At 38.3% G+C, this 15,002-nt stretch overlaps 1 protein-coding gene across 1 annotated transcript in view; it reads left to right on the forward strand.

Annotated features, from left to right (window-relative positions):
* The first annotated feature begins 1,686 nt into the window (after positions 1-1,686).
* The window catches only part of LOC149541877 (2-oxoisovalerate dehydrogenase subunit beta 1, mitochondrial-like), a 46,090-nt gene continuing 32,774 nt past the window's right edge, over positions 1,687-15,002 (forward strand). The window contains exon 1 of the mRNA XM_089796953.1: positions 1,687-2,123. Coding sequence (XP_089653079.1) covers positions 1,939-2,123 — 185 coding nt within the window. The 5' untranslated portion in view covers positions 1,687-1,938. The remainder of the gene's footprint in view (positions 2,124-15,002) is intronic.

Below are 15,002 nucleotides of genomic sequence, written 5' to 3' on the forward strand. Positions count from 1 at the left end.
GTGCTGACGAATCAGTCAATGTCCATAGCCCAACACTGAATGTGCACATTGCTCTTATGTGAAAATTTTATATCACTTTTCCCATAAATTTGAGCATGAGTAGAGAGAGAGACACATTGGGGATCTAAGTCAATGAACTCCAGAACTAGGTCATATTCATTACAACCACAACCAATTGGAGACGTGGAGGCATGGCAATGTTGTCCTATCAAATGAGAGTACAAAGACCTTGACAATATGTTGTTGGAGACTATGGGGAAGTGGAATAAAATAGTGCCCAGATGACAGAGTGTTGACCATTTGGGGAAGGTCCGTAGCCAACACAATATTAATGGTGCGGGTTACACTGAATTCATAATCACGTAAAGGGTTTGCAAATATTGCCATGGCTAATCAAGTATACATATTTTTAAATAGTTTTTCATTGTTAATGACAAGTCATTTAATTTGTCTATTCTTCTAGTTTATAAATCATTATATTATTCACTAGTAATCTTTTTACAATCATTTATATATTATATATATTTAATTGCATATTTATGTATACATACTTTTTTTCTTTTACTATTCTATTATAAATGATTATAATTAGAATATAATTCAAAATTAGATGAATCTAATATGAAGGATTTGATGAGCAATATCCACTATAAATAGTTATATTTCAAATAAAATTTGAAATTGAATAAGTTTAGTATGAAGGATTTGAAAACAATATCTACAAAGGTAATATCATGTTTAATTCTATCAATATTTTTAGTCTTAGTTAATGATTGATAAAACATTTTTCTAAAACTAATTAATTTGTGTATGAAATTAAGAGTAACCAATTTTAATATTTTAATGTTTCTGAGTATTTAAGAATGAATATATATGAAAATAATTTAAATGTAAAGATATATTTTTATAATAAAAGTTAATTTATAAATGTAAAATAATTTATTTTTATTTTGTAATAAATGGTTCAAATTTAATTGTATAAAATGATTCATTAAACTCTTATTTCACACTCTCATTCATCAATCAAGGTTAGAGGGCAAGAGAAAACATGAAAATGTTATGCTCATTATTTGACAGAAATTCTTTTACATAATTAATTCATAACATTCAATATTAGAGAAATTAGGAATTTTTATTATTCTAATATTTTGCTGAACAAGCTATGAAAATAAACATCATTTATATAGAATTATGTTTACTGACAATTTGGTCAAATAGAAATGTTTATTTACTTAATACTTAAAATTTCTTATTTCTTATTTTTTAAATATATTTCTCATTAGTTTTATATTAATATTTATCTTTAACAACTGTAAAATATTATTTCTTAAAGTTTACACTATGTTTTACTAGCCATTATTTTACAATTTTGCTCTAATTTTTTTAATACCATTTTACAAATTCTAAAACTAATATTGGTGGTCTGAATTAAGTAGTCAGCAAATTGTAGATTTTGTTATATTTAATTTGTTTTAAACTCATCAAAATATAATAGTTTTACTAACTATTAACATCTCTCCATTAGTTTATAGATTAGTACTAATTTGTATTAACATTGCAAATTGTGAGTTTTGTTATATTTGATTTGTTTTAAACTCATCAAAATATAATAGTTTTACTAACTATTAACATCTCTCCATTAGTTTATGGATTAGTACTAATTTGTATTAACATCTCTCCACCAGTTATAGATCAATACTAATTTCTTCATGTTCAATTTATAGTTAACTATCACCTAATCCCAAACTCTTCCTTTCATCCTCCATAACACTACAGCTATCATGCATATGGCAGGAACTATGACGCTACGCGTCGCTTGTTTGGAAAATGGATTGATGCACAGAAGTCCCTCCTCGAATTTTGACACAAATTTATAATTCTGTCAAGAACCCCCTCCCTGCATCGTTGTAATTAGTTTTAGAGTGTTAGGAGGAGGATATGGCAATAATGAAGATAATGGCGAGAAAACTAGGTTTAAGGAGATTAATGACAACATTATCTTCATCTCAATCTTCACCCTGTGCAACTTCAACTTCCCCTGCACTACAACCCGCGGGGAAGCGAATAAATTTGTTTACTGCAATAAACCAGGCCCTTCATATTGCTCTCGAGTCTGACCCACGGTAAGGATTTGTTTAGTTTTTCTCGAGTTTGTTAGATTGTCCCGGTCTTTCAGTATAAATAAATTTCAGTCTATTCTCCAAGTACCCATATCTATTTTTGGAATTTCAACATAAGTATCGTGAATGTTTTGTCTTTTCTAAGACTTCGCTCATCACTGGAAATTTCGATACGAAGGAAGTAAACTGTTGTCAATTGTAATCTGCATTAACTTTTATTGAACCGTAAACATTGATCTTGAAACAAGTGATTTTCGATGAAGAAAATTTGAGAAAACACAATTTTTTGACTGGTAGTAGTTTTTGAAAAATGAATTACCCTTGAAATAATATGAAACTATCATGTTTTCCTTTTTTTTCAGTTTTAAAAAATTCTGTAGTATGTTATATATTTGCTGGAAGTTAAGTGGAATCGAAAACGGGTTTTCTCTAGTCTGTAAAAGTTGGATGACATTTTATCCTCTATTTACAATTTCTTCCTCTGCCTTTATCAGTCAATGTTATTTCTATCTTTTGCTTTTCCCATGTTCGGGGAGAGAATAAAGAGTAGAGACCTTACTGGAACTATGCATCTCCAATCTGGTGAATCTAAGTTCGTAAAATAGAATTCTGCTGTGAAGGTTTTCAACTTATATAGAGCCTGGCCATGTTTATTCCGTAAGGCAATAGGGGATTAGGCCTGTGCAATTATCATTGTAGATTTGGGCTGATAAATCAGCCCTCAGCTTATCAGGAGTAAGGAGTTTGTGGGTGGGTTAGTTTCAACCTACAACCAGATAGAGGAGTGCCCCAGTTGATTGGGTAACCCGGTGATGGAGAAGGGAGAGTAGTAGTGTGGAATGAAATCCGATCACAAGGGCATATCAGTGCTGTAAACTACTTGCGAGTTACTAATGTCACATCAATAACAAGTATTAGTTATAGGGGGGCTTCAAGCCATGATTCTGAAATCACTGGGGATTTTTCTACTTGAAAGAGGGTGGATGCTAACATGCCAACACTTCGGTAGAGCAAAGTTGCAAAACTTTTTGGAAGCTACAAAGAGGTGATTGATGGGGTTTACCATTTGTGGACTGGGGAGACACCTTCTGCAATAGGCGCTCTCTAGTTTTGGTAGGGTCATTTGCGAAGTAGATTGTTATCTCCAGTCGACAAATCAAGCAGCAGCATTCACTTCAGAATCTCACATGCACATATATATCTTTCAACCTTGAACTTTAAATACTGGAGACTCGACATGCAATGCGCTATACCGAGGTAGTTTGTTGATTTGTTTTAAATTATAAATCTCCAAAGACAACAAAGTACACTAAGTATAGCAAACCAAGTTGCTCTGCTATAAAGAGCAAGAAAAGGTATCTAAGAAACTTTGTTTCTAATAGTTGGTTTAAAAAAATTAGTTGCCATAGAACAATTTCTCTGTGATTCAAATTCTCAATTATCATAGAGAGACTATTAACACAATGATTTTTCAAATGAAGGATCTCAATTCTGTATTGACATTTCCAAAAGTCTGACAATTTCATTGCATTAGCATTTGGCTTTTTCTCTATGATTGCACCTTTTCTACCTAGGGAACAAAGTACAATATTAATTTGACTGTCACATAATTAAATGCTGACTGTGTTGCATGATAAATTGAATTTTAAAAGAAATTTTGCACTGGGGTAACTTGTCCTTTAAAGCTTAGCTACTTCTAGAAAGAGAAAGATGTTTACATGAATCACTCATTGTGGCTATGGACAGTTCTATTCTTCTCTTGCTAGTGGATGTGATAGTTCTTATTTTTGTTTTAGATATTCTTTGAAAGACATTTTGCATTCTGAATAAGTGGTTCAGTAAATTCAACTACTCCAAGGAAGGGAAAATCCATTTGTGACGCTCAATGTGACAGAGATGGTTTGAATCTATCTTGAAAAACTCTTCTGCCTAGATGGAATTGAAGATAGCATTTTCATGAGTAGTCGTTTATTCAAAATTCTAACACTGAAACGTTTTAAGATTAATTGAAACATCGGTCTTTGAGTCTTGGGGTTTTTTTTCGCTCTACTAGGGTTTCATGCGTTCTTTGAGTTTCCTTGAGTACAGCTCTCTGTCTGAGCTCTCTTTCTGTGTTTACCACTTGTCAAACCGCATTTAGTGCTGGAGTTTCTAGGCTAGTTTATAATGGTCCCGGCCAGCGGTGACCTAGTTTTTGATACTAGTGTTCAAGCTGCTGCTTTGGAAAGCCATGGCGCCTCCATTGAACAAACGTCCTCGTAAATTCGTCCTGAAGGTCTTTCACAAGGTAATCTTGATATTATCCTTCCTTTGCAAGAATTTGATGCTACTTGTGATTGGTTAGAACAACATACCTTAATAGGGTATTTTGTGGGTAGGACTCCTCCCGAAGCTATGCTCTGAGAATGGGTTAACAAGAGCTGGACTCCTCGTGGAGTCCGCCTTGACGCTGTGCAAAACCTTACTAAAGGTTTTTTTTTATTTTGTTTTGCCAACCTGTCTCAAGCTGACGTGGTTCTTAACAATGGCCATTGGTCAGTGCGTTCTTCCCTGCTAGTTTTTCAAAGATGGTCGAGAGACTTCACTGTCTCCAACGAAAAAAAGCTTAGGATTCCTGTTTGGGTTGAGTTCCTAGGTTGAGCCTTGCCAGGTTGGCCTTTTATTGAGTCCATTGCCAATACTCTTGGCAAATTTATTACCAAGGAACATGAATTTTTTTCAATGCTTGTCCTCAAAAATGCGTGTGTTGAGGTTGATCTCTCCAAGGATCTCAAGGATTCTGTGGAGATACAGATTGGTTCTCAAACCTTCTCTCAGAAGGTCCTCTATTTGATCCTGCCCAATACTTGTTATAGGCGCCAGTCAGCGGAACATAAGATTAGGGATTGCCCTTTGGTTGTGCCCAGGGTTAAACCCCCGCCTAAGGAGGCCCCTGCCAAACTAGCAAAAGGGAAACAAAAAGAAGAATGGACTACTGTTGGGCACAAGGGCAAGACTCCCTAGGCTCCTAAATAGTCATATGCGGTTGTCATTTCGGTTCCTCCTATTTCAACAAGAGCACAAACCCCAGCCATTGTAGGGTTGACGACAATTTTTCCGAAATCAAACCCTATTGTTTCGTAGGTTTCAAACCTGGTAGTTTACAGGGGATCAAGGTGGCCGCAAGGGCTACCACTTCTGTTGTGGTTTGCACTCCGTTTGCTGCATCCTCCATTGCGACTCAGAATGTGTGGCGTTCTCGCAGTCCTCCCGGACGTGTTGAGAAACTAGACGAGAAACGACAGGCTATCAGTCCAAAGGAGTTTCCTTTTGGCTACAACCAAGTTTCAACTTTCTTGCAAAATAGTTACTCCTCTCTTGAGGACGAGGAAGATATGGAAGCATTTTCATGAATTTTTTATCATGGAACGTGCAGGGTCTTACAGACCTCTCCAGAAAGTACTATGTCAGGGACACCTGTCATAGACTTGGTAATTTAGATTTTCTTTGCATGCAAAAGGTTAAAATTTATGGTTTCATGCTTTCCTCTGCATGTTGTGTCATTTGGCCGGATGGCATTATGTTTTCCTCTTAGCACAAAACTGGTAGAGGTGGTGTTATTACTCCTTTGTCACCTCGTCTTCATTCTGCTATTATTTCACATGGTTCTGACCCCATGCACATAATAATTTGGCTTTTGCTTTCTATCAACAATCATTCTTGGAGTAGTTAATGTTTATGCTTCCAATGATGCTGTGGATAGATCTCAATTGTGGGGCCGAATGGCTGACAACTTGCCTTCAACTACCTGGGTTATGTGTGTTGACATTAATATGGTTGACTTGGCCTCTGACAAAGGCAACATTTTGCCTTTTTGCTGGACGGCTGGGGAAAGGTAAGTCTGGTACTACATGCATAATAAATTGGGCCTTTATAATCCCAATACTAAGCACCGCCACCATAGTGGGGTCTAACACACTTGGTCTAACTTTCGAGCTGGCTCTGATCTCATTTTAAAACCTCTTGATCGTGCCATGATTACTGCACAATCTTTTTTCTCCTTTTCTGAGGATCAAGATTTACTTGTCATTCCTCTACCAAATGTGACGTTATCAGACCACTATCCCATTTATTTTTCCATTTCTTGGCACACAGCTGTCCAAGGAGCTATCAGGATGTAGTTTTTCCTCAATATGTCAGTGAGCGAGCTGTCAGGATGCAATTTTTCCTCAATATGTCAGTGCTGACACATGCTTCCACTGTTGCTCATATCCAATGTGTCTAAAATTTGGAGCCACGTCCGCGTTCTCAGACCAGTTGGATTTAATGGTGGAATGATTCTGTTACCAAAGCTGCTAGATTTTTGCGCATCTATGGGCAGCAGTTGGTGGTTTTTAGATGACGATCTTATGAATCCACTACTACGACTCTCAAGAAAGCTTCTGAAGCTCTCACCGTCAACCCTTTTGATGTTGATTTGCAAATTTGGCTTGCCAAGCTTCATCATGACAAGCAAATTGCGGATAATTATGTTGCTCGAGGAGCCCAAATCAAAGCTCGCCTCCATTGGTTGGAGGTGGGTGATAAGGCTTCTAAAGAATTCTTCTAGGCTCTTAGAGCCCATCATACCAATTTTGGGATTAAAAAGATCAAACAAGGCAATTCTGTTCTCTCCGGTCTCCTTGACATCCTGCAAGCTTTTGCTCACCACTATGAAAATGTTTTTGCTTCGCAGGGAAATTCAGTTGCTTGGGAGGAAGCCCTCAAAAAGTGTATTTCTGTTACTCCAAACCGCTTAGCAGTCGAGCAACGCGCTTTTTGTGAGCAGCTTCTAACCATCCGAGACTTCAAGGAGGTGGTCTTTTCCATGGCTGATAACAAATCCCTCGGGTGTGATGGGTTTCTCTGTGAATTTTACAAACACTTTTGGGAGTCTATTGGTCCCGACTTGCACAAAGTTTATCTTGAAGTCTATCATTCTAAGAGTCTAGGAGCTATTATCAACAAAGGAAACATCAAATTCATACCTAAAGCTGGCGATCTTGAGAATATCTGTACTTGGAAGCTCATCACTTAGCTTAATGTGTCTTGTAAGATTATTGTTAAGGCAATTTCTCTTAAAATTTGCCATCTCCTGCCTTTAATTGTGCGGCTAGAGCAAATTGGCTTTATTAAGTCTAGGCATATTCTTGAGAACATCATTGCTGTTTGGGAAGGCATGGAGTGGGCTCGCAAATCCAATCAGCCGTCTATGTTTTTGAAAATTGATTTTGCTAAAGCTTATGACCGGATTGAATGACCTTTCGTCTTGGCTATGCTTCAAGCTCTTGGTTTTAGTCCTAATTTTCTTCAGTCTGTGGAGATGCTAATGCTTATATTACTATCAATAGCTCTCAATCTGAAGCCTTTGGGCTCTTTCGTTCCATCTGGTAGGGTTGCCCTTTGGCTCCGGCTTTATAGGTTCTTGTTGTTAAAGGGTTTGGTTGCTAGCCCTCTCCATTTCTTCTGGTTTGGTTCGTGGCATCTCCTTGCCAGATTCCTCTTCTCAGTTGGTCAATGGGCACTTTGTTGATGATTCCTTTCTCACTCTTTTGGAGGATGAGGAGAACATCACTAATGCCTTGCAATGCCAGGACACCTTTTGTCAAGCCTCTGGTTCTGCTATTCAATGACACAAAATGCTCTGTTATAGGCAATTTTTTCTTCCAGCTCCGCCATGGCTTGACCAATTCAAATAGAAATGGGTCACTCATGGGGAGATCTTTCGCTTTATGGGCATTCCCTTTGCCTTTCAAGCCTCGCCAGTTGATTTGTGGAACACTGTGCTTGTCAAGATTGAAAAGAAGCTTGACTATTGGCTTACTAAACCCCTTTCTCTTGCGATGAAATTTTAGATTTGTTTGTAATGTCCCCTTTTTAGCATTCATAGCATGATGTTGTCGTAAGCCTATTTCCCCACGGTACCGTAGGCTAACCAGGACATTAAAGGGGCTTAGAGGCCATTTGGCCTAGATAGTTTCAGTTGCAGGTCTTTTTGAGGGGTTTTGAGGCAACTTTGAGCATACTTACTATTTATAGTAAGTCATCTTGCGCATGGGTGGACATCTAGTGGCAACGGTATGTCGATGGTAATTGTTTAAAATCGACAAGAAGACTTGTTTATCATTGACAAGATTTGTTATGCATTGATAAAGCTATTTTATAAAGTTAAATCTAAATATTTAACTTTATTAATGCATAGACTATAGTTTGTGGGAAATATTTAAATTAAAAGTCCCCTTTATTTTATAACACATTGGAGACATAAGTTACATAAAGGGAGTTATGTTTTATCCCACATTGAGAAAACAAAGGATGAAGCTCTTGTGAGAACACTAAAAAAGAAATGGAAGAGCTTCTTTTATGCATGGTTGGAAATATCAAAGAAATTGGGAAATTTTCTGGAGATTATGTCTCAATAGTTTGAAGGACGAAATCCCTTCAAGTTGGAAATCTTGACGCTATTGAAAGATATGGTCTTGAGATTCAACAGGGTAGCAGTTTGGAAAAGCAGATACGAAAAAAACAGTCCGAAAAAGCGGAACTGAAAAAGCAGGCCGAAAAAGCAGCCCGAAAAAGCAATCCGAAAAAGCGGAACCAAAAAAGAAGGCCGAAAAAGCAGTCCAAAAAAGCAGAATCGAAAAAGTAGGCCAAAAAAGCAGGCGAAAAAAGCGGAACCGAAAAAGCAGGCTGAAAAAGCAGTCTGAAAAAGCAGTTCGAAAAAGCAAATCGGAAAAACAAAGCAGAAGGGGCAGCATTGAAGAAAATTATTACAGCCATCTACAACCAGGTTCCTTTATTAGTATTGTTTTTTTAGGGTGTTATAAGTTTCAGCTGTAAGTGTGCATTATACCAGCATTATCATTTTGTAATCCATGTAAATGCCCAAAGTCTTGGCCATATTTCATGAGCATTGTATTAGAAATTTCATTGCAAATTAAGAAGATAATAGTTGCTGGTGTCATTTGAGCAATTCACTATTATTATTTATCAGCTAGTTAGTTAGCATACCAACTGTTTGTAGAAATGCCAGTTGGCTGTAGGTGTTCATTTCATTCATGATCAGCTTATTAGTTTGCATGCCAATTGTTTGACAAAATGTCAATTGACTGTAGGTTCTCTTTTTGGCATAAATAATGTTATAATTTTACATCCCAAGTGTTTGTCAAAAATACTAGTTGCTGTAGCTGCATATTGCAAGTAGTTTTAGTCACATATATGCATTGAATATTGTCAGAATAAGTTGCACATTCATGTTAGGTCATTGTGTAGTCTATTTTGAGTCTTCTAGCACAAGATTCTATGCAAATTGAAGAAAAAGTCATTTAAAGCAAGCTGAAATACTATATCAGTCATACGTCCCATGCATGTGAATTGTTTGATGAAATTCCTTGAGCTTTTATCAACATTTTTGAGAGCAGATTTGAGGAGAGCCATTACAGTGGTATCAGAGCTTGCTTGCAAAGTGTTTGACAAAATGTCAAACAACTGAAGTATAAAATTTTTTGGTGTTTGAAGAAGTTATAACCTATTGGGGTTATTACAGTGGTATCAGAGCTATAAGTCTTGCCATCCTGTGGAGGTCTTATAGGGAATTTGGAATAGCCAGATAAAGAGAAAAATGTTTGACAAAATGAATGCCGGTCCAGATCAGGGAAAGGAAAGATTCTTACAATTATTAGACACCTTAGCACAGGGACAGCGATTAGCAGAGCAAAGAGCACAGGAACAGAGTCAGAGATTTGAGCTTATGATGCAGATGATGGCTTGTCAAATGGGGTTGAATGCTAATGTGGGTGGAGGAAATAATCAAAATGGTAATAATCAGGATGGGGCACATAATGGAGGCGAACAAGTTGGGAACAATTTCGGTCATGCACCCCAGCAAACTAGGACAGTGAATTCGCCGCCCATGATTCCCATATTTCCTCCTAGAGCTCCAGAGCAGCCCGTACCAGAGCCCCAGATCACTGATATACAAGACCAGCTGAGGAGAGATTGGGAAGCCGGAGGTCCAGATTTTATTGCTGCAATTACCTTTAGGGAGTATATAGATGTGCGGATGAAGCATATGCTACGTGGACATGACAGGAACCAGAGCTATGAGCTACAAAAGAAAGTAGGGAAACTTCAGTTACCATATTATGATGGCTCAGGGAAGTCTACAGCAAGAGCTTGGGTTCAAAAGCTTGACACATACTTTCAAATGAACCCTATGCCTGAGAAAGAAGCTATTAAGTATGCAGCAATTCACCTGGATGGGTTAGCACACAAGTGGTGGCATCATGGTATGGTCACTATGGGTCATGCACACATTACCTCATATGTGGAGTTTTCGAGAGACTGATTGAACGCTTTGATAGGCCTAAGGATCATACCTTCCCTATGACAAACAAAAACTTGTATGAGGAGTTTAACAGACATGCAGATTCGATACAGGGAGACTTCAACACATCTTCAGGTAATAGTTTATCTGCATCATCTTCACAGGCAGAAGGGGTTTCAGATGTTGTGCAGGTTGAGCCAGTTGCATCAGAAGGTGATATCATAGGCACACCGGATTGCATGATTGACACAAATAGTGATTCCAGTATAGTTGGGCTGGATGAAGTTACAGCAGTTGAGGATACTGTCATGTTTGAGGATAGTACAGTTGATCAGAAAGTGAGCATTCAGGACTTTGCAGAAAATGAGTATCAAGCACAGTTGGATGCTTCTTCACATGAGATAGAGGCTAGTAGCTCTTCACTTGGTTTGGCAAGCCAGTTGAAGACAAGGGACAAGGATATTTTTGTGGCTTTAGCTCATCATGACAGGATGTATGGATTGATTGAGAATCACATTTGGATGATTCAACTGCAGGAGAGACAGAAAGGAGTCACAACAGGTTCTTGTGACGACTTACAATAGATCAAGGAAGGCATGGAGGCAATGAAGGTAAGTTACATACATCGACTTTCAGATCACAATCATCTCCTTAATCTTGCAGGGATCTATTTAGATGCATTGAAGAAGAAGGAGGAGGAGGTTGACCAGCTTTCTCATGAGCTAGAGGATACTCGGAATTCCTTGGTGTGTATTCAGTTGGCTCTCCAGGATTCTGAGAGACATGTGGACGAGCTTTGTCTTGAGGTGAGCTCAGTTCGGGAGTTAGCGCTTATAGCAGGGACTCGGTTTTCTTTTACAGTCAGATCACATGTTGATGATTTCTCAAAGATGACAGAGTTTACAAGAGAGTCCCAGGATCTAATTATTACAGACGACACCCAGGGGGATGTTGTGGATAGTTTTGAGGACTTAGTTTCCTCAGCAGTTTCTTATGGTACGTAGGGGTTGGACAGCGATGCTACAGTTTTTGATACTATGTATGTTGATATGAGCTTTGGAGTTGATTCGCAGGATATGGATGGTAATAGTCTAGAGACCAGTAACTTTGAGGATGCTCCTTTAGACAGTGCGTCAGAGGAGGTTTGCAGGAGACAGTCTAGCCAGTGCCATCATGTGTCTAGTCAGTTGAGAGTTAGTGAGCGAGACATTTCTATCGCTTGCCAGCATTTCGACGCTGCTCGTCAGTTGTTAGCAGTTTATGGATGGGGTTGTCCTACTAGTGATGAGCAGGGAGGTAGTTATCTTTCCTTGACAGAGATCCACTCTTTATGGGAGGCTATTCGGATTCTGAGACAGGATTATATGCAGTTGGTAGCCGACAAAGATTATCTTATGGAGTGGGGGAGTACAGCATACGATGTATTATTGGCCAAGGAAGATGAGGTGAGTGAGCTTACTCAACAGCTCGAGGTGACTTCTGAGATTCTTGAGAGTACACAATTGGCTTTCGAGGAGTCACAGTTTCATTTGGCTAAGGTGACCATGGAGTTAGAGCGACTGCAGTCTTTACCAGATTCTGTACAGTCACAAGCTGTGGTGTCTAGTGATCCGAGGATGTCCATGGTCGAGATTGTCAGAGACAGTGGAGATGGGGATGCATCCACCCTTGATACTAACATTGGCATATCGGTTCCATTCCTACTAGAGTCAGGTTCAGTTGAGTTGGGTGCTATAGAAGATTGTTGTGGTATGCCTGACATGGTGGTGACCTCTAGTAATGATGGCTCGGAGATTAGAAATGTTGTATCAAAGATCATGTGTGCCAGCAGTTGGCATGGTTCCTGCTAGTGATACTACTCCCTTGGCGATGTCTTCGGAGGTAGTAGTCAGTTCCAGCTTGGTTAGTGATCAATTGTAGTTAGTTTCATTTGGGTTGCAGTCTGAGCCACTGACTAAGATTGGCGCATTCTATCGGCATTGCACTGTGAGGTATGCTCATCAATTTACCTTTGATGACCATGTTGATGAGATGATGATATGGAGATATACTTTGATTCCTAGTGCTTGTCATCAGTTATGGGATGGTTTGACGCCATAGGATGAGAGTTGTGATGGGCATGACATGGCAATAGGTTCTGCGGTTGATAGCTTGATAATACATGACTTAGAGCAGGAGTTTGGGAGTGATGCTTCAACGGTTGTTGTTATTGATTCTACTCCTTTGGCTATGACATCTCCTGACTTAGTTGGTGATCAGTCATAGTGGGTTGTATCACTTGTTCATGGTGAGCTGTTGACTGGGGTTGGTTCTTTTTATCAGCATTAAACTGCAGGGTATGTACATCAGTTAGCATTTGATCCTTGTGTTGAGGAGTTGGTGGCAGGCAGATTTGGTTTGGGTTCCATTTCTTGCTGTTTATCTTGTGATGTCTTTTCACCATCAGCGGTGCATGGGAGTTATGGTTATGAGACAGTGGCCCGTAATCTACAGAGTTGTGTTAATTGCAGTAGATGTACAGTGTGTGGATTCTTTGTATTTGGTGCAGTTTCATGTGGGAGTGGTCACCATTGTTGCAGAGTTGGATTGTACATTCCATATAGACCAGTGGGATGCGTTGATGGTATTTACTGTGTTGGCAGTTTGGGTTATGTACTCTACTTGGGTTCTGATATTTCGAGAGCTTGTTTCTCATGGGTTCTTGACTTTGGAGTTTGGGTGAGTTGTATTCGCCAATTTGATTATGGATTCCTCTTGGTTAATTTTTAGAGGTTGTTGCAGGAGCCTATGTTGACTGACAGCAGTATAGTTCATGACTACATTTGGGATCCAGGTGGATTGATTGGGTTGTTGTTCAGCCATTGCTTGGGGACAAGCATTTTTGGGAAGGGCAGACTGTAATGTCCCCTTTTTAGCATTCATAGCATGATGTTGTCGTTAGCCTATTTCCCCACGGTCCCGTAGGCTAACTAGGACATTAAAGGGGCTTAGAGGCCATTTGGCCTAGATAGTTTCAGTTGCAGGTCTTTCTGAGGGGTTTTGAGGCAACTTTGAGCATACTTACTATTTATAGTAAGTCATCTTGCGCATGGGTGGACATCCAGTGGCAACGGTATGTCGATGGTAATTGTTTAAAATCGACAAGAAGACTTGTTTATCATTGACAAGATTTGTTATGCATTGATAAAGCTATTTTATAAAGTTAAATCTAAATATTTAACTTTATTAATGCATAGACTATAGTTTGTGGGAAATATTTAAATTAAAAGTCCCTTTTATTTTATAACACATTGGAGACATAAGTTACATAAAGGGAGTTATGTTTTATCCCACATTGAGAAAACAAAGGATGGAGCTCTTGTGAGAACACTATAAAAGAAATGGAAGAGCTTCTTTTATGCATGGTTGGAAATATCAAAAAAATTGGGAAATTTTCTGGAGATTATGTCTCAATAGTTTGAAGGACGAAATCCCTTCAAGCTGAAAATCTTGATGCCATTGAAAGATATGGTCTTGAGATTCAACAGGGTAGCAGTCTGAAAAAGCAGATATGAAAAAACAGTCCGAAAAAGCGGAATCAGAAAAGCAGGCCGAAAAAGAAGCCTGAAAAAGCAGTCCGAAAAAGTGGAACCGAAAAAGCAGGCTGAAAAAGCAGTCCGAAAAAGCGGAATCAAAAAAGCAGGCGGAAAAAGCGGAACCGAAAAAGCAGGCTGAAAAAGCAGTCCGAAAAAGCAATTCGAAAAAGCAAATCGGAAAAACAAAGCAGAAGGGGCAGCATTGAAGAAAATTATTACAGCCATCTACAACCAGGTTCCTTTATTAGTATTGTTTTTTTAGGGTGTTATAAGTTTCAGCTGTAAGTGTGCATTATACCAGCATTATCATTTTGTAATCCATGTAAATGCCCAAAGTCTTGGCCATATTTCATGAGCATTGTATTAGAAATTTCATTGCAAATTAAGAAGATAATAGTTGCTGATGTCATTTGAGCAATTTACTATTATTATTTATCAGCTAGTTAGTTTGCATACCAACTGTTTGTAGAAATGCCAGATGGCTGTAGGTGTTCATTTTATTCATGATCAACTTATTAGTTTGCATGCCAATTGTTTGACAAAATGTCAATTGGCTATAGGTTCTCTTTTTGGCATAAATAATGTTATAATTTTACATCCCAAGTGTTTGTCAAAAATACTAGTTGCTATAGTTGCATATTGCAAGTAGTTTCAGTTACATATATGCATTGAATATTGTCAGAATAAGTTGCACATTCATGTTAGGTCATTGTGTAGTCCATTTTGAGTCTTCTAGCACAAGATTCTCATTGATGCAAATTGAAGAAAAAGTCATTTAAAGCAAGCTGAAATACTATATCAGTCATACGTCCCATGCATGTGAATTGTTTGATGAAATTCCTTGAGCATTTATCAGCATTTTTGAGAGCAGATTTGAGGAGGGCCATTACAGTGGTATCAGAGCTTGCTTGCAAAGTGTTTCATGAAATGTCAAACAACTGAAGTATAAAGTTTTTTGGTGTT

This window comes from Cupressus sempervirens, chromosome 8, assembly GCF_028749045.1.
Source record: "Cupressus sempervirens isolate cs-2001-9-10 chromosome 8, ASM2874904v1, whole genome shotgun sequence".
NCBI classification, from domain to species: Eukaryota; Viridiplantae; Streptophyta; class Pinopsida; order Cupressales; family Cupressaceae; genus Cupressus; species Cupressus sempervirens.